The sequence below is a fragment of the Chlorocebus sabaeus genome, chromosome 1 (assembly GCF_047675955.1).
Source record: "Chlorocebus sabaeus isolate Y175 chromosome 1, mChlSab1.0.hap1, whole genome shotgun sequence".
Taxonomy (NCBI): domain Eukaryota; kingdom Metazoa; phylum Chordata; class Mammalia; order Primates; family Cercopithecidae; genus Chlorocebus; species Chlorocebus sabaeus.
The window spans coordinates 115,267,727-115,290,250 of record NC_132904.1 but is presented as its reverse complement, the minus strand read 5'-3'; the positions used below and the strand labels follow the sequence as shown (position 1 = coordinate 115,290,250).

General features: G+C 51.4%; 1 protein-coding gene across 7 annotated transcripts; it reads left to right on the top strand.

Moving 5' to 3' along the window:
• Positions 1-8,074: 8,074 nt before the first annotated feature.
• HYOU1 (hypoxia up-regulated 1) lies at positions 8,075-21,681 on the top strand. Of its 7 annotated transcripts, none has more exons than XM_008021142.3 (26): positions 8,075-8,144; positions 9,134-9,231; positions 9,458-9,551; positions 9,730-9,808; positions 9,978-10,132; positions 10,257-10,333; positions 10,642-10,823; positions 11,075-11,190; positions 12,795-12,987; positions 13,195-13,329; positions 13,465-13,547; positions 13,686-13,818; positions 14,012-14,199; positions 14,462-14,600; positions 15,737-15,797; positions 15,933-16,012; positions 16,365-16,550; positions 16,682-16,854; positions 16,999-17,086; positions 17,188-17,310; positions 17,479-17,612; positions 17,740-17,824; positions 18,767-19,007; positions 19,102-19,152; positions 20,036-20,089; positions 20,216-21,681. In XM_008021142.3, exons 2-26 carry the CDS (start codon positions 9,141-9,143, stop codon positions 20,275-20,277), a joined length of 3,003 nt encoding a protein of 1,000 aa, XP_008019333.1. In that variant the 5' UTR covers positions 8,075-8,144; positions 9,134-9,140; the 3' UTR covers positions 20,278-21,681. The 7 variants fall into 7 exon arrangements, with proteins under 7 accessions (XP_008019333.1, XP_008019339.1, XP_037861029.1 ...); XM_008021148.3 differs by having other exon boundaries at positions 8,076-8,144; positions 20,039-20,089; XM_038005101.2 differs by having other exon boundaries at positions 8,092-8,280; positions 20,039-20,089.
• The last annotated feature ends 843 nt before the right edge of the window (positions 21,682-22,524 follow it).

Genomic DNA, 22,524 nt, shown 5'->3' with positions numbered 1-22,524 from the left:
GCAGGTGGTGTCCATTTGTCTGAAGAGGTAAATGATAGAAAGAAACTCTAGCCACCACCATGCACACAGATTTCCTGACTTCCAACTAACGTTTCTTTCCTCTTCATGACACAGGATATCTCCAATTCATTGGAACTGTTTCAGGATACCAACTCTTGGGCAGAAGCACAAATGGGAGCAGATTGAACCCACTTTCACCTACTGAGCATATTCCATACTAGTCATCAGAATGTTTAGATGGTATGTTAATATGTCAGTTGTTAAGCCTATGAAGAATATATGTTAAAAGAAGCAATGTGGCCAGGCAAGCTGGCTCACGCTTGTAATCCCAGCACTTTAAGAGGCTGAGGCAGGAGGATCCCTTGAGGCCAGGAGTTCAAGACCAGCATGGGCAACAGACTTCAAAAAAGACACAATGTAAAAGCAGAGATGTGAACAGGAGATAGAGTGCATCTCCGTTGCTTGGGTGCTCCCCCTGCTGTCCAATGGCAGAGGCTCCACATCTTCTTCTGAGGGCTGAATCTGGTTCTACCTGTGCCAATTGGATCCTCTTATTGATGAGGGATACAAAGGCTGAGATTGGCCTGCCAGAGAGACCCACAACACCTCTTCAGACTTACTACCTTCTTTCCTGTCCTTCTTTTGACAAATGTGTATTGAGCACTCCTAGTCCAGGAATTATACCAAATGCCCAGAATATAAATGAACAAGACATGGTCCTCAACCACCACCCTAGGGACAGGCATAAAAAGAACTGACAGTAACAAGCCCCTAATTTCGTGTAGTAAATTATATCTAATAAAGTGCCTTTGCTTTTCACGGAATCTTCATAGCAACCATCTGCAGAAGAGGTATCATTATCCCTGATAAGAAACGGAGTCTCAAAGAGTTTAACTTAAAGTGGCTCTCTCTGGGCAAAAACTGCAAAGTTCTTTGGAAACAAAATGAGTAATTCAGCCCCCTACCCTCTAATTAGATAGTTTGATGGGTGTAAAGCTAGATTATGCTTGTCAGAACATACACCAGGGTTTGTCTCTTAGTTACACTGGTCTGAATCCAGGAATTTCAGGATAGTGAGGAAGATAACCAAGCAAATTACACAGAAAATGACTGTTCACTTACAGTTAGTTCTGCATACTGAGAACTCAAGTTCTAAAGGGACTAAAGATAAAGAAGAAGTATGTCTTTAGTTTCAAATTAGAGAGGTCATAACTCAGAATCAAGAATGCAAGAATTGTCTTGCAGTATTCTCTCTTTTCCCTTTAGCAAACTGCTGCCCATAATATAAACAGTTATATCCACTGGAACAAAACAAGAAAACTTCTTGTCCCAAATGCAAACTTTAATATATATATATATATATATATATATATATATATATATTTTGAGATGGAGTCTCGCTCTGTCGCCAGTCACCAGGCTTGAGTGCAGTGGCGCGATCTCAGCTTACTGCAACCTCCACCTCCTAGGCTCAAGTGATTTTCCTGCCTCAGCCTCCCGAGTAGCTGCTTCAGCAAAATTTAATTTTCTGTTTTTCTCGTCTGGCTCTCCAGGTAGAAACTATCTTCTTTTTTTGGCCAGGTGCAGTGGCTCACCCCTGTAATCCCAGCACTTTGGGAGGCCGAGGTGGGTGGATTACGAGGTCAGGAGATCGAGACCATCATGGCTAACAAGGTGAAACCCCGTCTCTACTAAAAATACAAAAAAAAAATTAGCCGGGCGTGGTGGCGGGCGCCTGTAGTCCCAGCTACTCAGGAAGCTGAGGCAGGAGAATGGCGTGAACTTGGGAGGTGGAGCTTGCAGCGAGCCGAGATCGCGCCACTGCACTCCAGCCTGGGGGACGGAGCGAGACTCTGTCTCAAAAAAAAAAAAAAAAAAAAAAAAAACAGAAACTATCTTTTCTTTTTTGAGATGGAGTCTCCCTCCGTCGCCCAGGCTGGAGTGCAGTGGCACAATCTCAACTCACTGCAACCTCCGTCTCGTCTCCCAGGTTCAAGTGATTCTTGTGCCTCAGTCACCCAAGTAGCTGAGACTACAGGCGCACGCCATCATGCCCAGCTAGTTTTTGCATTTTTTGTAGAGACGTGGTTTTGACATGTTTCTCAGGTTGGTCTCAAACTCCTGGCCTCAAGTGATTCGCCCGCCTCTGCCAACAAAGTGCTAGGATTACAGGCATAAGCCACCACACCCGGCCTGTTGTTGTTTTAATGTTCTTCCGGCCGGGCGCGGTGGCTCAAGCCTGTAATCCCAGCACTTTGGGAGGCTGAGGCGGGCGGATCACGAGGTCAGGAGATCGAGACCATCCTGGCTAACACGGTGAAACCCCGTCTCTACTAAAAAATACAAAAAACTAGCCGGGCGAGGTGGCGGGCGCCTGTAGTCCCAGCTACTCGGGAGGCTGAGGCAGGAGAATGACCGGAACCCGGGAGGCGGAGCTTGCAGTGAGCTGAGATCCGGCCACTGCGCTCCAGCCTGGGCGACAGAGCGAGACTCCGTCTCAAAAAAAAAAAAAAAAAAAAAAAAAAAAAAAAGTTCTTCCAGTTTTCGTCAATAATCACATATTTCTTTCATTCTTTTTTGTTTTGTTTTTTGAGACAAGGTCTTACTCTGTCACCCAGGCTAGAGTGCAGTGGCACAATCACAGGTCACCACAGTCTCCACCTCCTAGGCTCAGGTGATTCTCCCACCTCAGCCTCCCCAGCAGCTGGGACTACAGGCTCACGCCACCAGGCCCAGTTAATTTTTTTGTCGTTGTTGTATTTTTAGTAGAGACAGTGTTTCGCCATGTTGCCCAGGCTAGTCACGAATTGCTGGGCTCAAGCACTCCACATGCCTCAGCCTCCCAAAGTACTAGGATTACAAGTGTGAGCCACCATGCCTGGCCACATATTTCTTTCTTTTTTTTTTTTTGGAGTGGGGACCGGGGGACACAGGGTCTCACTCTGTCGCCCAGGCTGGAGTGCAGTGGTGCGATCTCGGCTCACCCCAACCTCCACCTCCTGGGTTCAAGTGATTCTCTTGCCTCAGCCTCCCAAGTATCTGGGATTACAGGCGCACGCCACTACCACCCAGTTAATTTTTGTATTTTTAGTAGAGACCGGGTTTCACCATGTTGGCCAGGCTGGTCCAAACTCCTGACCACAAATGGTCCATGCGTCTGGGCCTCCCAAAGTGCTGGATTACAGGTGTGAGCCACCATGCCTGGCCCTAGCCATGTATTTCTTTCGTTAATTCTAAAAATATTGTTATAAAAGTAGGAAAAAACTTATCTTGGTTCCTCTCCTGCTGAAAATGGGCTCTCTCCTGCCTAGGGTTACAGCAAAGTCAAACCCAGAGTCTCTCGAGGCCAGTCAAGGTGGCTCATGCCTGTAATCCAGCACTTTGGGGGGCCAAGGTGGGAGGATTACTTGAGGCCTGGAGTTCAAGACAAGCCTGGGCAACACAGGCAGACCTCATCTCTACTAAAAATAAATAAATAAATAAGTAGCCAGATGTGGTGATATACACCTGTAGTCCCAGCTACTTGAGAGGCTGAGGAGGGAGAATTGCTTAAGCCCAGGAGATGGAGGCTGCAGTGAGCTGTGATCACACCACTGCACTCCAGCCTGGGCAAGAGAGTGAGGACCCTGTCTCAAAACAACAACAACAACAAACCCTAGAGGCATTTGTATGACAGACAAAATAATTTTAAAATGTTTTATTGAAGTAACAACATACAAAAAGTTCTATAATGCAGCCCACTGAAATTCCAGAAACTAACTGGACACTCCCATCGTAACCAGCAATGAGAACACAGCTAGCGGCCAGGCACCGTGACTCATGCATGTAATCCCAGTATTTTGGGAGGCCGAAGCAGGCAGATCACCTGAGGTCAGGAGTTTGAGACCAGTCTGGGCAACAAGGTGAAACCCTGTCTCTACTAAAAATACAAAAATTAGCTGGGCATAGTGTTGCATGCCCACAATCCCAGCTACTTGGGAGGCTGAGGCTGGAGAATGGCTTGAACCCTAGAGGCAGAGGTTGCAGTGAGCTGCGATTGTGCCACTGCACACAAGCCTGGGTGACAGAGTGAGACTCTGTCTCAAAAAAAGGGGGAACATATCTAGCACCCCCAGAAGCTTGCCTTATGTCCTCTTCTAAACCCTCCAGCTTGGGCAACAGAGCAAGACCTTGTATCTAAAGGATAGCAGCATCCTGACTTCTATCCCTGTAGCTTAGTTTTGCCAGCTTTTAAACTTGATATAAGTTAAATCATACAGTAATATTTGGGCTTCTTTCACTCAGTATTATGTTTGTGGAATTCATTTAAGTTGTCCTATGTAATAATAGTCCACTCATTCTTATTGCTATGTAGAATTCCACTGTATGAATCTGTGATTCATTTATCTATCCAATTGTGGATGAGCATTTGGATAGTTTTCAGCCCGGGGCTGTTATAAAGCTATTACCAACAGCCTCTGGGTGAACATATGTTTACTTTTTTTTTCCGACAGAGTCTCACTGTGTTACCCAGGCTGGAGTGCAGTGGCACGATCTTGGCGCAATACAACTTCTACATCTCGGGTTCAAGCAATTTTCCTGCCTCAGCCTCCCTAGTAGCTAGGATTACAGGTGTGTGCCACCACACCAAGCTAATTTTTTTTTTTTTTTTGAGATGGAGTCTGGCTCAGACCCTAGGCTGGAGTGCAGTGGCGCGATCTTGGCTCACCGCAACCTCCACCTCCCGGGTTCAAGCAATTCTCCTGGCTCAGCCTCCTGAATAGCTGGGACTACAGGCACGTGCCACCACGCTTGGCTAATTTTTTGTATTTTTAGCAGAGACAGGGTTTCACTGTGTTAGTCAGGATGGTCTTGATTTCCTGACCTCATGATCCACCCACCTCAGCCTCCCAAAGTGCTGGGAATACAGGTGGGAGCCACCCCCGGCCAACAATTAATTTTTTAAAATTCTTCTGATGTAGGATGTTCTCTCTGATCAACACTGCCCTCAGCCCATCATGTAATTTGCATGGTTTATGTACACATATACCCTTACCAATGTGTCTGTTTTACACCTCTGTCAGTTTGGCATGTGTTCTGCAAGAGAGCAACTTTCTTCCCTTGGGTTTCTGCAGTGTAGGGGAAGAGATATAGTCCTCAAATGTTAACAAGTTATTCTGGAAAAGAACCAATGAGTTCACCTGCCTAGGTCAATCTAAATCAGGTGTTCTACATTAAAAATTTCCCATTGTTCTTCAGCTTGTTCTTGTGAAATGCTGTTCTCCCCTCTGGTCCCAGAACAAAACAGCTGACTCCTCAGAGCACTTGAACCTGCTTCACTACCCAGGGGGACAGATACCCAGTTGAGAACTGTTCTTTTTTTTGTTTTTTTTTTTAGACAAGGTCTCACTCTGTCGCCCAGCCTGGAGTACAGTGGTACAATCTCGGCTCACTGCAGCCTCTACCTCCCAGGTTCAAGCAGTTCTCCTGCCTCAGCCTCCTGAGTAGCTGGGATTACAGGCATGCCCCACCACGTCCGGCTAATTTTTTTGTATTTTAGTAGAGATGGGGTTTCACCATGTTGCCCAGGCTGGTCTTGAACTCCTAAGCTCAGGCAATCTGCCTGCCTCAGCCTCCCAAAGTGCTAGGATTACAAGCATGAACCACTGTGCCCGGCCCCCCAAATAGGTTTTTAATAAGCGCATGAAACGATGAACATGTTTGTTTCCCAACACATTATGACTTCTTTGAAGGTAAGGACAAGCTCATACCCATCTCTGGATTAGCAGCACCTGGTCCAGTGCTTGCATATCAGAGTGGCCCAATAAGTGTTAAAAATGCATGCTCTCTGTTTGAAATGAATGGAAAGGCTCGCACTGTGATCCCAGCACTTTGAGAGGCCTAGGCAGGCAGGTCACCTGAGGTCAGGAGTTAGAGACCAGCTTGGCCAACATGGTGAAACCTTGTCTCGACTAAAAATACAAAAATTAGCCAGGCATGGTGGTGTGTAGTTCCAGCTACTTGGGAGGCTGAGCCAGAAGAATCGCTTGAACCCGGGAGGTGGAGGTTGCAGTGAGCCAAGACTGCACCACTGCACTCCAGCCTGGGTGACACAGACTCTGTCGGGAAAAAAAAAAAAAAAAGAATGGATGGAAAGAATCTACTTGGATAGTTGGTCAAAAGTGGAGTCAATTACTGAGAAACAAAATCATTCCCTGTGGAATTGAATTGACAACTTATATGTCCATCATTATGGCAGAACAAACCCCATGCTATGGAATGTTCTACAGCAGTAAATGAGGAAGTGAATCACAGTGACATGGAAAATGCTCCACACTTTATTATTAGTTTAAAAAAAAGACAAACAATGTAATTGTATAACATTTTATGGTTTTAAAAAAGATAAAATGCAAGCAAGGTGCTGGTTGCAAAAAACAAAAAGTGTATATTATGGAAAGATAAAAGCTACAAGTTTCTAGAGACATATATATGTGTAAAAGAGGGAAAGACCTGGAAGCTTATACACCGCACCAACAATAGCAGGTACCCCCACAAGAGAGAGTGGGGGTTTGGGTTGGTGTCAAGGAAATTTACCTTTATGTAGACTGAATTTTTTTTTTTTTTTTTTGAGACATAGTCTGACTCTTTCGCCCAGGCTGGAGTGCAGTGGCGCGATCTTGGCTCACTGCAAGCTCCACCTCCCAGGTTCATGCCATTCTCCTGCCTCAGCTTCTCGAGTAGCTGGGACTACAGGCGCCCGCCACCAGGCCCGGCTAACTTTTTTGTATTTTTAGTAGAGACGGGGTTTCACCGTGTTAGCCAGGATGGTCTCCATCGCCTGACCTCGTGATCCGCCAGCCTCGGCTTCCCAAAGTGCTGGGATTACAGGCGTGAGTCACCGCGCCCGGCCGTAGAATGAATTTTTTAATGATTACATTTGTGTATTATTTGTGTAATTAAATTCTGGTAAAATCTTTTTTTTTTTTTTTTTTTTTTTTTTTGAGACGGAGTCTCGCTCCTCTGTCGCCCAGGCTGGAGTGCAGTGGCCAGATCTCAGCTCACTGCAAGCTCCGCCTCCCGGGTTTACGCCATTCTCTTGCCTCAGCCTCTCGAGTAGCTGGGACTACAGGCACCCGCCACCTCGCCCGGCTAGTTTTTTGTATTTTTTAGTAGAGACGGGGTTTCACCGTGTTAGCCAGGATGGTCTGGATCTCCTGACCTCGTGATCCGCCCGCCTCGGCCTCCCAAAGTGCTGGGATTACAGCCACCGCGCCCGGGCGACTGCGCACATTTCTATGGAGCTGTAAATTAAAAGAGAAGGCAGTGAAGTGCTTCTGTCATTCTATGGCAGAAACAGCTAAAGAGCGGACAAATGTTCACAAGATTTAATAGAATAGAAATAGGAGAAGGTGCACACATGCTAAACCAATAGCCCCACAAATAAAAGTGTCTTTTGCGTGTAGCACTTAAATTTGGAATATTCTTATACAAATGAGTGGGGCTTAACCTAAGAAATCCAGGCCAAATTCTGCGACGAATGCATCGGTTATCTCTGACCCATCAACAAACATCTTTTCCTGTGGCTTCAGTTTCCTCAGTAAAACAGAGGGGATTGCGGCGGACTCAGTTGGAGGCACAGCCATTCTCCAATGTCTATCTAAAGCCTAGGGCACCTCAATACCAACCGGCAGGCAAGCGCCTCCTCCGCGGGGCTGCGGACGGGACGCCTGTCATCCCGTTCCTCGGTCGTGCTCTCCAGGTGACCGGAAGAAAAGCCCCGAGTGCGGGACTGCAGTGCGCCCGACGGGCTCCAGGCGCAGGTCACTCCCGAACACCGGCAGCGAAGCATCCAGCGCCGGAAAAGATCCCGCCGTCGCCCCGGGGCCGGCGGTGGGGAGGAAGGAGTGGAGCGCGGTGGCCCCGTGACGTGGTCCAATCCCGAGCCGACGCCGGCGGTTTTTGTCCAACCGGTGGCTGGTCCCCTCCGCCGCCCCTAGGACAAGGCAGGCAAAGGGAGGGGGCGGGGCCTGGGACGTGGTCCAATGGATACGCGCGCCGGGGCGGCAGGGGCGGGGCCGGGCGCGCGGCGCAGGGCCGGGCTGCCGAGGCGCCAATGAGCGCGCGCCGCGTCCGGGGCCGGCTGGTACGCGAGACGCCGCCAAGAGGTTGGTGGCTAATGTAACAGTTTGCAAACCGAGGGGAGTTGTGAAGGGCGCTGCCGGTCGGGGGTGCTGCCGGCCTCGTGGGTACGTTCGTGCCGCGTCTGTCCCAGAGCTGGGGCCGCAGGAGCGGAGGCAAGAGGTAGCGGGGGTGGATGGAGGTGCGGGCCAGCCACCCCTCCTAGGGGAGACAGCGTGCGAGCTCCGGGGGCGGGTCGGGAGCGCAAGGGAGGGCCGCGCGGACGCCGGGCACTCGGCCTCGCACCGGGCTGCTCGCAGCTCGGCCCCCCGGTCTGTCCCCACGCGCTGGGGCGGGCGGGATCTGTTTCCGGGAGTGGGAGCCGCCGCCTTCGTCAGGTGAGGCTTAGGTGAACACCGGGTACCGGATACCTGCCGGGCGGGGAACCTTACCGCCCCTGGCACTGCGTCTGTGGGCACAGCGGGGCCGGGGAGTGAGGTGGGGAAAGGGAGGGGGCGGGACAACCGGCAGGGATGCCGAGGAGGAGACAGGCCTTTCCTCCATCCTAGTCACCCCCAACGTCATTACCTTTCTCTTCCCGTCCAGGCCCAGCCTGGCTTTCCCCGCCAGCGGGGGAGCTCCAGGTGTGGGGAGGTGGTTGTGCCCTGGGCGGGGATCCCTGGCCGCACCCCAGGTGTCTGACAACAGGCACAGTGCTGCGGTGCGCCACTCACTGCCTGTGTGGTGGATGAAAGGCTCGGGTCTCCTTCGTCTTGTCCTGTTAGCTTCTCTGTTTAGGGATGTGGCATAGCTGAGGACCCATGCTCTTTCGCTTGGGCCTTTGTGTGGGCGCTGCTGGGATGATTAGAGAGTGGTTAGTACCCATCAGGAGGGAGAGGGGGAGAAGTAGGCTGCTTTGCCCTGGGTGAGAATGGAGTAGGTATGAATCTTACAGCTTCTCCGTTCTGGGATGTGGTTCTGTCTCCTTCACTCCCGGCATCCAGTTTGAAGTGTTTTCTTTCTTCGCCTCCCCCAGGGGCACAATGACAGTCAAAGTTAGGAGGCAGAGGCCGAGGAGGCGAGTCTTTTGGGCCTTGGTGGCTGTGCTCTTGGCAGACCTGTTGGCACTGAGTGGTATGTACCCAGGTAGAGGGAGCAAATGGATAAATGATGACTGAAGGATGCGTGATGGGAAGCAGGCTTGGGGCTCTTGGTCAGAAGTCTCTTGAGTTGTTAGGTCCAGACCTTTTTGTCTTTTGCCATCTTCGTTTACCTATGGAAAGTGGTATGCTTTGATTAGAGGGGGTCTCAGGAAGGTGGGGGAAGGGAGAGCTAACTGACAAACCTCTTTTCCCTTCAGATACCCTGGCAGTAATGTCTGTGGACCTGGGCAGTGAGTCCATGAAGGTGGCCATCGTCAAACCTGGAGTGCCCATGGAAATTGTCTTGAATAAGTGAGGGTGGCTCCTGTGTTAAGGGTGGGGAACAAGGGAGTCTGGGCTCCAAGTGTGAATGTGTTCGTCATAGTGCCCACAGCAGACTTCGGCGTCTAAGTGGTTAAATGTGTGTGAGTGTCGAGGCTTCTGAGTCCTTCTGCTGCAGGCACCTGGGCCCAAAGTCTCTTTTCCTCAGGGAATCTCGGAGGAAAACCCCAGTGATTGTGACCCTGAAAGAAAATGAAAGATTCTTTGGCGACAGTGCAGCAAGCATGGTGAGCTAGCAGTTCCCCTTCCCAGAGCTAGCAGTTCCCACCAGAGTGGTGGGCAGAGGAGAGGAGATGGCAGCCCCCGGAGTCTGTTTCCTTATCAGTCTCTGTGATGTAAGAGGTAGGTAATGGTGGACTTGGGAGCCTAATACTCTGCTCCTTCTTCACCCCTCAGGCCATTAAGAATCCAAAGGCTACGCTGCGTTACTTCCAGCACCTCCTGGGGAAGCAGGCAGATAACCCCCACGTAGCTCTTTACCAGGCCCGCTTCCCGGAGCACGAGCTGACTTTTGACCCACAGAGGCAGACTGTGCACTTTCAGATTAGCCCGTGAGTGTTCTGTTGGGGAAGGTGGTCTCAGCAACTCTGCTGGGCTCCTCATTGGTGTGTGTTCCTGATTGTGCCGCCTTAATGCCTGACTTTCCTTGGCTCCAACTACCTTCCCTCCCCTCAGGCAGCTGCAGTTCTCACCTGAGGAAGTGTTGGGCATGGTTCTCAATTACTCTCGTTCTCTAGCTGAAGATTTTGCAGGTGAGTGGTCAAGGTGGGGCCCTTCGTGGCCAGGCTCCCCAGGATCTAGGGCAGTGATTCTCAAACAGCGGCAACTTTGCCTCCCAGGGAACATTTAGCAACATATGAAGATACGTTTTGGTTGTCGCTTCTAAGGGGTGCAACTGGTATCTAGTGCGTAGAGGCCAGGGATGCTGCTAAACATCCTATAGTGCACAGGACAGCACCCACAACAAATAATTACTTCGTCCAAAATCATTAGTGATGAGATCAGAAGCCCTCATCTAAGGTGTGGAGCCGGTGGGACTCTTTTCTATTGTCATCTGTAGAGCAGCCCATCAAGGATGCAGTGATCACCGTGCCAGTCTTCTTCAACCAGGCCGAGCGCAGAGCTGTGCTGCAGGCTGCTCGCATGGCTGGCCTCAAAGTGCTGCAGCTCATCAATGACAACACTGCCACTGCCCTCAGCTATGGTGTCTTCCGCCGGAAAGATATCAACACCACTGCCCAGGTGAGCCAGGGGGCCTGACCAGACATACAGGGTGACTGAATCTAAGGACGGAGGCCACTTGGTCCCTTTTGCATCTTGTTTGCATGGGCTGGCCCTTGGCAAAATGTACCAATAGCCTCCTCCCAGCCTCTCTTGGAGCTGTTTAGCTTTGTGTTAAGAGTCAGACAGCCCCTTGGAAGCAGGCGGGTGGGCAGGCAGGCACCCTGGAGTTTGAAAAGGTTCCTGTGACAGTTGCTTTGATATCTCTACAGAATATCATGTTCTATGACATGGGCTCGGGCAGCACTGTCTGCACCATTGTGACCTACCAGATGGTGAAGACTAAGGAAGCTGGGATGCAGCCACAGCTGCAGATCCGGGGAGTAGGGTAAGTGGGTACTTGGCAGGGAGGGCTTCTTGTGAAGACCCTCAAGTCAGGGGTTTCTTCTTGGAGAAGAAACACTGCTTTGCTGTCCTGCATGCTGCAGGAGTGCTCTCCCGATTGAGCCGTCAGTCATTGTAGGGGACCACTCACAAAGAGTAAGGGGAAGCTGGGGCGCAGGGGAGGACAGTTTGGGAAAATCGGAAGACATGAACTTTCGAAACGTATTCTAAGGAAATCCATGGAGCTGCAGGCCATATGTAGGGTGTCAGATTCAATCATGTTTTTGTTCTCTTGTCATTTCCAGTTAAATAATTTACCACTCTTGTTGTGTTGTTTTTTAATTTTTTTTATTTTTATGACCTGTGACATAGCCTTCAGGAGATCCTGAGAACATGTGCCCTGTTGTCTTATTTCTTGAAGCCATCTTTTTCTGACTTCACCATTACCACCCAGTCCAAGTTACCATCAGCTCTTATTTGCAGAGTTAAAAACATCTCCCTGTTTCTGGTGACGTCTCCTTTCACTTCTTTCTTTTTTTTTTTTTTTTTTTTTGAGACGGAGTCTCGCTCTGTCGCCCAGGCTGGAGTGCAGTGGCCGGATCTCAGCTCACTGCAAGCTCCGCCTCCTGGGTTCACGCCATTCTCCTGCCTCAGCCTCCCGAGTAGCTGGGATTACAGGCGCCCGCCAACTCACCCAGCTAGTTTTTTGTATTTTTAGTAGAGACGGGGTTTTGCCGTATTAGCCAGGATGGTCTCGATCTCCTGACCTCGTGATCCACCCATCTCGGCCTCCCAAAGTGCTGGGATTACAGGCTTGAGCCACCGCGCCCGGCCTCCTTTCACTTCTTTCTTCATATTAGAGGGTTCTTCTTAAAATCCAACCTGATCATTAACCTGTTTCTTTAAAAACCTGTCATTGGCTCCAAAACTTTCCCTGCGCCTGTCTCAACCCTGCCTTCTGCAGCCTGTCTGAGCCCTGAGCCCTCTCGCTCTTTGAGCCCCAGATGCTTGCCCTCCTCTGGAACTTGCTATGTACTCTCCCGCTTCAAGGTCTTTATGAACATTGTTGCCTCTGTCTAGAATGTTCTTTCCCCTCCAGCTAGTGAACTCTGAACTCTTCAGTTCAAGGGATGCTTACACTGAGCTCATCCTTCAGGTTTCAGTTCAAGCATCACTTTTTAGGGGACATGTTCTTGGGCCTCCCTCAGTAGCTTGAATCTCCCCCTGCATGTTCTTCAGGCATTGTCCCCTGACCTTTACAACATGTGATGTAGTGATAGTTTCACATTTATGCGACTATTCAACTTTTCCATAGCAGGGACCCTGTCTCTCTCCCTGCTGCCACATTTGTATTCCCAGAGGGAAGTACATAAGTAATGCTCAGTAAACACTGTCAAATGAATGAGTGGAAGAAGGGTCACTGTGAGGTGTCAGCTGTGCTGTAGAGAGTTGAGGGCAGAGTGTGTGTCCACACATGGGGCACTGGAGATGAACAAGGTCCCCTGAGATGAAGGAAAGGTGCCATGTGGGGATGAGAGTCAGGCTGCTATGCAGATGTGGGGACCCCATGTTTTCTTCACTTTTTTCTCTGCTCCCTTTTCTCAACAGTTTTGACCGCACCCTGGGGGGCCTGGAGATGGAGCTCCGGCTTCGAGAACACCTGGCTGGGCTTTTCAATGAGCAGCGCAAGGGTCAGAGAGCAAAGGATGTGCGGGAGAACCCACGCGCCATGGCCAAGCTGTTGCGTGAGGCTAATCGGCTCAAAACCGTCCTCAGTGCCAATGCTGACCACATGGCACAGGTGCCCACAAGTGGCTGGTTGAGGCTATATTTGTCCCACGTAGAGGGTGGGGGACCCTGCCACTGAACTAGACTGCTCGTTCCTGGCATGGCCCATGCTCCACCCTCCACCATCCTCCCCAAAGACCTATTCTTTTTGTTTCTGTCCTACTCACCAAGAGAGTGGGACCTGGGCAAGAACTCCCTGACAGTCCCCATCCTTCCCCAGATTGAAGGCCTGATGGATGATGTGGACTTCAAGGCAAAAGTGACTCGTGTGGAATTTGAGGAGTTGTGTGCAGACTTGTTTGAGCGGGTGCCTGGGCCTGTACAGCAGGCCCTCCAGAGTGCCGAAATGAGTCTGGTGAGCGAGTAGGGGAAGGTGGGAATGCCCCGTAGGAAAGGGCATAGGAAACCCATGGGACGTCAAGAGATGAGTCAGTGCTGCAGAAGAGCACTAAGTGCCTGCTATTCCACCTCTCATTCTTACCCACTGCAGGATGAGATTGAGCAGGTGATCCTGGTGGGCGGGGCCACTCGGGTCCCCAAAGTTCAGGAGGTGCTGCTGAAGGCCGTGGGCAAGTGAGTGTGGGGGCTAGAGCGCTGGGCTGACTTCTGCCTGGGGCACAGCTTTGGGCTGAGCAGCTGGAGGGCTGAGGGGAGGGAAGTCCCAGTTGCATGCTCCAGGGTAGGCCGTTCTGAGGCTTGGGATTTTCCCAGGGAGGAGCTGGGGAAGAACATCAATGCAGATGAAGCAGCTGCCATGGGGGCAGTGTACCAGGCAGCTGCACTCAGCAAAGCCTTTAAAGTGAAGCCATTTGTCGTCCGAGATGCAGTGGTCTACCCCATCCTGGTGAGTGAGCCTGACTGAGCAGGTGACAAGCTCCCTTTACCTCTCCCAAGTGGGGCTTCCCCTTCTGTCTGCTCTGTCTCATCCCTTTGTCTTTCTGCTAAGAGGTATTCCCCACCCTACCCCCATCCTTACCCCAGAACCTACTTGGGTTCTCTAGTGTGCAACAGTATGCCTCTGTCTGCCTGCTGTGTAGGTGGAGTTCACGAGGGAGGTGGAGGAGGAGCCTGGGGTTCACAGCCTGAAGCACAATAAACGGGTACTTTTCTCTCGGATGGGCCCCTACCCTCAACGCAAAGTCATCACCTTTAACCGCTACAGCCATGATTTCAACTTCCACATCAACTATGGTGACCTGGGCTTCCTGGGGCCTGAAGATCTTCGGTGAGGGGCGGGGGTGCAGGATGGGAGCTCCAGGGACAGGGAGGCGTGGCTGCTGGACAATGAGGACTGAGGGTGAGGGAGGATGTGGGCCTGCAGGGCTGAAACAGGGCAGCTATGAGCAACTTCTCTGGAGAATGCATCCATCCTCCTGAGTGTGCCCTTGGGGAGTGCCCCTGACACCTCATGCCAGGAGGCCATGTTGTCTAGAGGGGGAGATGGGCTGGAATGGGTCCCCCTGAACTCCCCTTTCCTCCCCAACCAGGGTATTTGGCTCCCAGAATCTGACCACAGTGAAGCTAAAAGGGGTGGGTGACAGCTTCAAGAAGTATCCTGACTACGAGTCCAAGGGCATCAAGGCTCACTTCAACCTGGATGAGAGTGGCGTGCTCAGTCTAGATAGGGTGAGAGCTAAAGGAGACCTTGGGTGCAGGGCAGGGGCTCAGGCCCTGCCAGCCATTTCCAAAGCGGGTTCCACATGGCATTAGGATATGGTAACCAAAAGTTTAGGAATCAGAAAAATGTTGGCTCTAAACAGCTAAGCAGTGATCTGGTGCAGACCTCCTTATAGCCTATAAATGCTTATAGGCATTGTAAATTTCTTGGAACTATTGAATGGTTTGAATAATCCACTCTTTTTTTTTTTTTTTTTTTTTTTTTTTTGAGATGGGGTCTTGGCTCTGTCACTTAGGCTGGAATATAGTAGCATGGTCATAGCTCATTCCAGCCCTGAACACCTGGCTGGTTAAATGATCCATCTCAGTCTCCTGAGTAGGTGAGATGATATGCATGTGCCACCACATCCTGCTAAATTTTTTTGTACTTTTTATAGAGACAGGATCTCACAATGTTGCCTAGACTGGTCTCTAACTCCTGGGATCAAACGATCCTCCTGCCTCAGCCTCCCAAAGTACAGGGATTACAGGTGGGAGCCACTGTGCCTGGCCTCAGGAATCCACTTATCATTATTATTACTTTTTTTGAGACAGAGTCTGCTTGTCTAGGCTGGAGTACAGTGGCGCAGTCTTGCAACCTCCGCCTCCCGGGTTCAAGTGATTCTCGTGTCTCAGCCTTCTGAGTAGCTGGGATTACAGGCGCCCGCCACCACGCCTGGCTAATTTTTGTTATTTGGAGTAGAGATGGGGTTTCACCATGTTGGCCAGTCTGGTCTCAAAACCCTGACCTCAAGTGATCCACCTGCCTTGGCCTCCCAAACTGTTGAGATTACAAGCATAAGCCACTGTACTTGGGCAGGAATCCGTTTTTGAAGAACAAATCTGGGAATATGGATGTAATGGCTCATACAGTTACTGAGTGGAGAAGTAGGGGGCTCTTTGGGGAAAGAGGAGCTGGGACCCTATTCGTGGAGGCCTCCTAATCAAGAGATGGGCAACCAACTCCAAGTCCTTAGAAAAGGCAGCTGAGAGACTAGGCCTGCAATGGCGTGGAGTGTGCATAAGCAGACACCCACTTTGGCAGGATGTTTGTGGAAAAAAGGTGGATTAGCCTGTGTGTTTCTTGATTTTGAACGTGTTTTCAGGTGGAGTCTGTATTTGAGACACTAGTGGAGGACAGCCCAGAAGAGGAATCTACTCTCACCAGTAAGATGGGCATGCATGTGTGTACAGGAGAGAATGTGTGAGGGTTCGGGAGGTGGACAGGGCATGGCCCTTGGGTTAGAAGGTGGAGTCACTGCTGTGGTCTCCTTTTGAGTCTTTGGGTTTTCCTCCCCCTAGAACTTGGCAACACCATTTCCAGCCTGTTTGGAGGCGGTACCACACCAGATGCCAAGGAGAACGGTACTGATACTGTCCAGGTGAGTTCAGGATGGAGCCAGGGGAGCATGGAGGACAGTGGGGGATGCAGGTGGTAGCAGCAGAGGAAGGGGGTGAGGGTAGGCCACACCTGCCCCTGTTATGTTAACCATTCACTCCCCAGGATCTTCTAGGCTCTCAACTGTTTCTTGACCGGTGCTCCCAAGGCCCATTCCCCTTGTTCCAGATTCTCTTCCTTTGTCCAGCTAAATTGTCACAGTCCAAGCAGGCCATTAACCATTTGCATATAGCGGTCACCTGTATGGAACCCCCATGGGGTCAGCGGTGCTCAGCCAGGCCTGCCTGGAGGCTCTGCTCCTGATCGTTCCGTGGGGCGCCTGCGGTGTTTCCCAGGAGGAAGAGGAGAGCCCTGCAGAGGGGAGCAAGGATGAGCCTGGGGAGCAGGTGGAGCTCAAGGAGGAAACTGAGGCCCCGGTGGAGGATGGCTCTCAGCCCCTGCCCCCTGAACCTAAGGGAGATGCAGCCCCTGAGGGAGAAAAGGCCACAGAAAAAGAAAATGAGGACAAGTCTGAGGCCCAGGTGAGCTGTGGTGGAGGAAGGCCAGTGTGGATCCAGAGACTAAGGGAGTGGGCAACTGCCTTGTATCTGACCCCATGGAGAATGTAGGAGGGCAGAGGCTTTTCCTGACACGCCTGACTCTTCCCACCCAGAAGCCAAGTGAGAAGGCAGAGGCAGGGCCTGAGGGCGTCGCTCCAGCCCCAGAGGGAGAGAAGAAACAGAAGCCCGCCAGGAAGCAGCGAATGGTTGAGGAGATTGGGGTGGAGCTGGTCGTTCTGGACCTGCCTGACTTGCCAGAGGATAAGCTGGCTCAGTCGGTGCAGAAGTAAGTGAGGACAGATGGTGTGTACATGTGTGGGCAGGGTGGGCAGGGTGTGGGATGGCGCCCTGGGAGGGAGGGCTGTCTGACCCAGAGTCTCAAGTTCTCACTCGCTCTCTCCCTCATCCCTTCCCCTCCTTCGTCCCATAGACTTCAGGACTTGACACTCCGAGACCTGGAGAAGCAGGAACGGGAAAAAGCTGCCAACAGCTTGGAAGCGTTCATCTTTGAGACCCAGGTCAGTGGGCAGGAGGCAGCAGCCCCTGCAGGCTTACGCCTGGCTCTGCGGGCCTTGCCCCTGGGCTTGCGGGTGCATGTGTTTGCATGTCCCCCACCCAGGACAAGCTGTACCAGTCCGAGTACCAGGAAGTGTCCACAGAGGAGCAGCGTGAGGAGATCTCTGGGAAGCTCAGCGCTGCATCCACCTGGCTGGAGGATGAGGGTGTTGGAGCCACCACAGTGGTGAGGGGCCTCTCAGGACATGGCAGGTGGAATGGGAGCTCTCCTTCCTCTCCCAGGGTCAGAGAGAGAGAGAAGAGCCGGGGCTTGAGCCCATAAAGAAAGACAGGGGGCTGACTCCAGGCTCTGCTGTCGTCCCTCCACCCCTCTGCCCAATCCCACATCCATCAGATGTTGAAGGAGAAGCTGGCTGAGCTGAGGAAGCTGTGCCAAGGGCTGTTTTTTCGGGTAGAGGAGCGCAAGAAGTGGCCCGAACGGCTGTCTGCCCTCGATAATCTCCTCAACCATTCCAGCATGTTCCTCAAGTAAGCAGCCCCTGAACCCTGTATGCAGTCCTGCCAGGCCACTGGTTCTCATTCCTCCCAGCTTCCCACTCCCCACACCCCAGACTCCTCTCCGTCTGAGGTTAATGGTCTCCTTTCTGCCTTCCAGGGGGGCCAGGCTCATCCCAGAGATGGACCAGATCTTCACTGAGGTGGAGATGACAACATTAGAGAAAGTCATCAATGAGACCTGGGTAATCACTTCATAAATACTTAACCAGATACTTAGCTGCCATCCTAGGTACTGTGGGAGAGGCGGAGAGAGGAAGCCACAGCAACCCCTGCCTCCTGGCTTAGCATCTAATCTGAAGACAAAAGATGTTTGTATTTGAGCCCACATCTGATTAGTCCCAAGCAAGAGCCATGGCCATAAGAGTCATCAGACTGGAGGAGCAAAATGCCCATTCCATGAGGATAGAAAAAGCTGCTTTGAGGGGCTGGGATTTGACCTAGGTCAGAACATGGTCCAGGGTTTGGCTAGGTGAGACTGATGTGGCATGTGAAGTAGAAACTGTTTTGGATGTGTGGGGACTCTTGAGCCACAGCTCAGAAGTGGAGAGTCAAGAAAGGAGTATTCAGCCGAGCACAGTGGCTCATGCCTGTAATCCCAGCACTTTGGGAGGCTGAGGCAGGTGAATCATGAGGTCAAGAGATCGAGACCATCCTGGTCAACATGGTGAAACCCCATCTCTACTAAAAATACAGAAATTAGCTGGGCGTGGTGGGGTGTGCCTATAGTCCTAGCTACTCGGGAGACTGAGGCAGGAGAATTGTTTGAACCCAGGAGGCAGAAGTTGCAGTGAGTTGAGATCGTGCCACTGCACTCCAGCCTGGCAACAGAGCGAGACTCTGTCTCAAAAAATAAAAATAAAAAAGGAATATTCAAGGGGTTTGTTCAGTTGCAGTCACTCCAGAGTAGTAGGATGTAAGCCAGAAACATGCAGGTTGGGACTTCGTTGTGGAGAACCTTTATAATACCCTTCTGAGGACTCTGTTAGCCTCATGGGACTGAGGCCAGGGGTGGCAGTGATTTGCAGTCTGAGGGAAGAGGCTGGTTGAGGGTGTGATTCCATCTGGGACAGAGATGTCTGCTCTCTCCATGGCTAGCTCGGAGCCTCTCCTGGTCTCACCCACAGGCCTGGAAGAATGCAACTCTGGCCGAGCAGGCCAAGCTGCCCGCCACAGAGAAGCCCGTGTTGCTCTCAAAAGACATTGAGGCCAAAATGATGGCCCTGGACCGAGAGGTGCAGTATCTGCTCAATAAGGCCAAGTTTACCAAGCCCCGGCCCCGGCCCAAAGACAAGAATGGGACCCGGGCAGAGCCACCCCTCAATGCCAGTGCCAGTGACCAGGGGGAGAAGGTCATCCTTCCAGCAGGTGAGGACAGGGTACCTGGCTGCATGTTCTGCTGGACAGGGAGATGGCCTCCTTTCCCTCCTGAGGCTGTGTCTTACCCCTGGTTTCCTTCCAGGCCAGACTGAAGATGCAGAGCCCATTTCAGAACCGGAGAAAGTAGAGACTGGTGAGTTGGAGCAACCATGGTTGAGCACGTGGATGTTGCATTAGCCCAGGGCTAGGCAAACTGGCAGGCACAGCCTGTTTCTAGACAGCCCATGAGCTTGAATGGCCTTTGCGTTTTTAAAGGGTTGTTTAAAAAAAAAAAAAAGGCGGCCGGGCGCGGTGGCTCAAGCCTGTAATCCCAGCACTTTGGGAGGCTGAGACGGGCGGATCATGAGGTCAGGAGATCGAGACCATCCTGGCTAACACGGTGAAACCCCGTCTCTACTAAAAAATACAAAAAACTAGCCGGGCGAGGTGGCGGGCGCCTGTAGTCCCAGCTACTCGGGAGGCTGAGGCAGGAGAATGGCGTGAACCCGGGAGGCGGAGCTTGCAGTGAGCCGAGATCCGGCCACTGCACTCCAGCCTGGGCGGCAGAGCGAGACTCCGTCTCAAAAAAAAAAAAAAAAGGCTGGGCGCGGTGGCTCACACCTGTAATCCCAGCTCTTTGAGAGGCTGAGGCGGGTGGATCACCTGAGGTCAGGAGTTCGAGACCATCCTGGCCAACATGGTGAAACCCCATCTCCACTAAAAAATGCCAAAAAAATGAGTCAGGCATGGTGGCGCACACCTTTAATCCCAGCTACTCAGGAGGCTGAGGCAGGAGAATCCCTTCAACCTGGGAGGCGGAGATTGCAGTAAACTGAGATGGCGCCACTGCACTCTGCACTCCAGCCTGGGCAATAGAGACTCCGTCTCAAAAAAAAAAAAAAAGAGTAGGCAAAGAGACCAAATGTGGTTCATGTATCCTAAAATATTTACTAGGTGGCTCTTCATGGAAAAACTGGCCCAGCCTTCCCTTAGCCTCTTCTTCCCTTTTGAGGAGACTAACCTGTTCCTTTCCAAAGCAGGATCGGAGCCAGGAGACACTGAGCCTTTGGAGTTAGGAGGTCCTGGAGCAGGTGAGGGTGGAGCTGGGGCTACAGTGGGAAGCCTGGTGGGGTCTCAGGAAATCCTCTGCAAAGAACTGGGGTTGGTTCCTCTGTTTCACCTGCCGTGATTCCTTTGCTCCCCCAAACTCCCAACAGAACCTGAACAGAAAGAACAATCGACAGGACAGAAGCGGCCTTTGAAGAACGACGAACTATAACGCCCACCTCTGTTTTTCCCATTCATCTCCACCCCCTTCCCCCACTACTTCTATTTATTAAACATCAAGGGTGGGGGGAGGGGTAGGTCCTGCCCTCGGCTGGAGTTCCTTTCTCACCTGTGATTGGAGGTGTGGAGAAGGGGAAGGGAGAGACAGCTCACTGGTTCCTTCTGCAGTACCTCTGTGGTTAAAAATGGAACCTGTTCTCTTCCCCAGCCCCACTCCCTGTTCCCTACCCATATAGGCCCTAAATTTGGGAAAAATCACTATTATGTCTTAATTTGCCTGTGGGTAGGGAGAGAATGGCTGCCAGTGGTTGATGGGTCCTGGTGATGGGAAGGGTATCTGGGGTTGCTGGGGAGTTTCCACTCTTCTCTGGTGATCCTTCCTTCCCTCCCTTCCTCTCCCACCATGCGATCAGCATTCTTTCAGGCCAGTGTCTTCAGAGCCTCGGTTACCAGGTTTGGTTTCCGAGTGCCTATCTGTACTCTTTCCTCCCTCTGCGGGCTTCTCTTTCCCTGAGCCTCCCTCCCCCATTCCCATCCAGCTTCTTTCCCCCTGGGTTTCCTTGGCTTCCTGCTGCAAATTGGGCAGTTCTCTGCCCCTTGCCTAAAAACCTGTACCTCTGGATTTGGTGGAAGTAAATCTGGAAGGATTCTCACTCGTATTTCCGACCCCTAGTGGCCAGAGGAGGGAGGGACACAGTGAAGAAGGGAGTCCACCACCTCTCCAAAGAGGAAAGCCACATAGAGTGGTTGGCATGGGGTGCCCACATCCTGCAAGCTCTGTCATAATCTGCATCTTTCCAGCAGCCTGGTACCCCAGGTTCCTGTAACTCCCTGCCTCCTCCTCTCTTCTGCTGTTCTGCTCCTCCCAGACAGAGTCTTTCCCTCACCCCCGACCCCTGGGCTGACCAAATGTGCTTTCTACTGTGAGCCCCTATCCCAAGGTCCTGGGGAAAGGAGAGACCATGGCGTGAATGTAGAGATGCCACCTCCCTCTCTCCGAGGCAGGCCTGTGGATGAAGGAGGGTCAGGGCTGGCCTTCCTCTGTGCATCGCTCTGCTAGGATGGGGACCCCTGACCCACCATGCCTATGCCTAGGGAGCCCGTCTCCAGTATTCCGTCTGTAGCAGAAGCTAGGGCTGTCACCCCAGGTCCACGACAAGAATGAACCTGGCTGTGTCAGTCATTTTGTCTTTTCCTTTTTTTTTTTTTTTTTTTTTTTTTTGCCACATTGGCAGAGATGGGGCCTAAGGGTCCCACCCCTCACCCCACCCCCACCTCTTCTGTATGTTTGAATTATTTCAGTAGCAGTTGATGCTGGTTGGACAGGTTTGAGTCAAGTTGTACTTTGCTCCATTGTTAATTGAGAAACTATTTCAATAAAATATTCTTTTCTACAGTTTTTGTGCTGTGAGTTTTTAAAAATAGAAAAATTTGCCGGGCGCGGTGGCTCACGCCTGTAATCCCAGCACTTTGGGAGGCCGAGGCGGGCGGATCACAAGGTCAGGAGATCGAGACCATGGTGAAACCCCGTCTCTACTAAAAATACAAAAAAATTAGCCGGGCGCAGTGGCGGGCACCTGTAGTCCCAGCTACTCGGGAGGCTGAGGCAGGAGAATGGCGTGAACCCGGGAGGCGGAGCTTGCAGTGAGCTGAGATTGCGCCACTGCACTCCAGCCTGGGCGACAGAGCGAGACTCCGTCTCAAAAAAAAAAAATAAAAATAGAAAAATTTTTAAATAGAAACTTTGGGCCAGGCATGGTGGCTCATACCTGTTCATGTTAACATTTTGGGAGGCCAAGACGGGAGGATCGCTTGAGGCCAGACCAGCCTGGGCAACAGCGAGACCCTGTCTCAAAAAAAAAAAAAAAAATCTGAGTGTGGGGATGTGCGCCTGTAGACCAAGCTACTTCGGAGACTGAGGCTGGAGGGTGGGTCCCCCGGGCCCAGGACTTTGAGGCTTCAGTGAGCTATGATCGTGTCACTGCACTCCAGCATGTGTGACAGTGAAAACCTCAAAAATGTTTGAATAATTATCAAAATGTTATTAACACTTTGGACTTAGTTGAGATTTGTATATGTATTTTTTTCATGGGAACAAAATACTGGTTTTATTTTACTGCTAACATTATTTGGACTCCTATATCCCAGGCATTTTTAGGTAACTTTTTTTTTTTTTTTGAGACTGAGTCCTGCTCTGTTGCCCAGGCTGGAGTGTAATAGTGCGATCCAGGCTCACAGC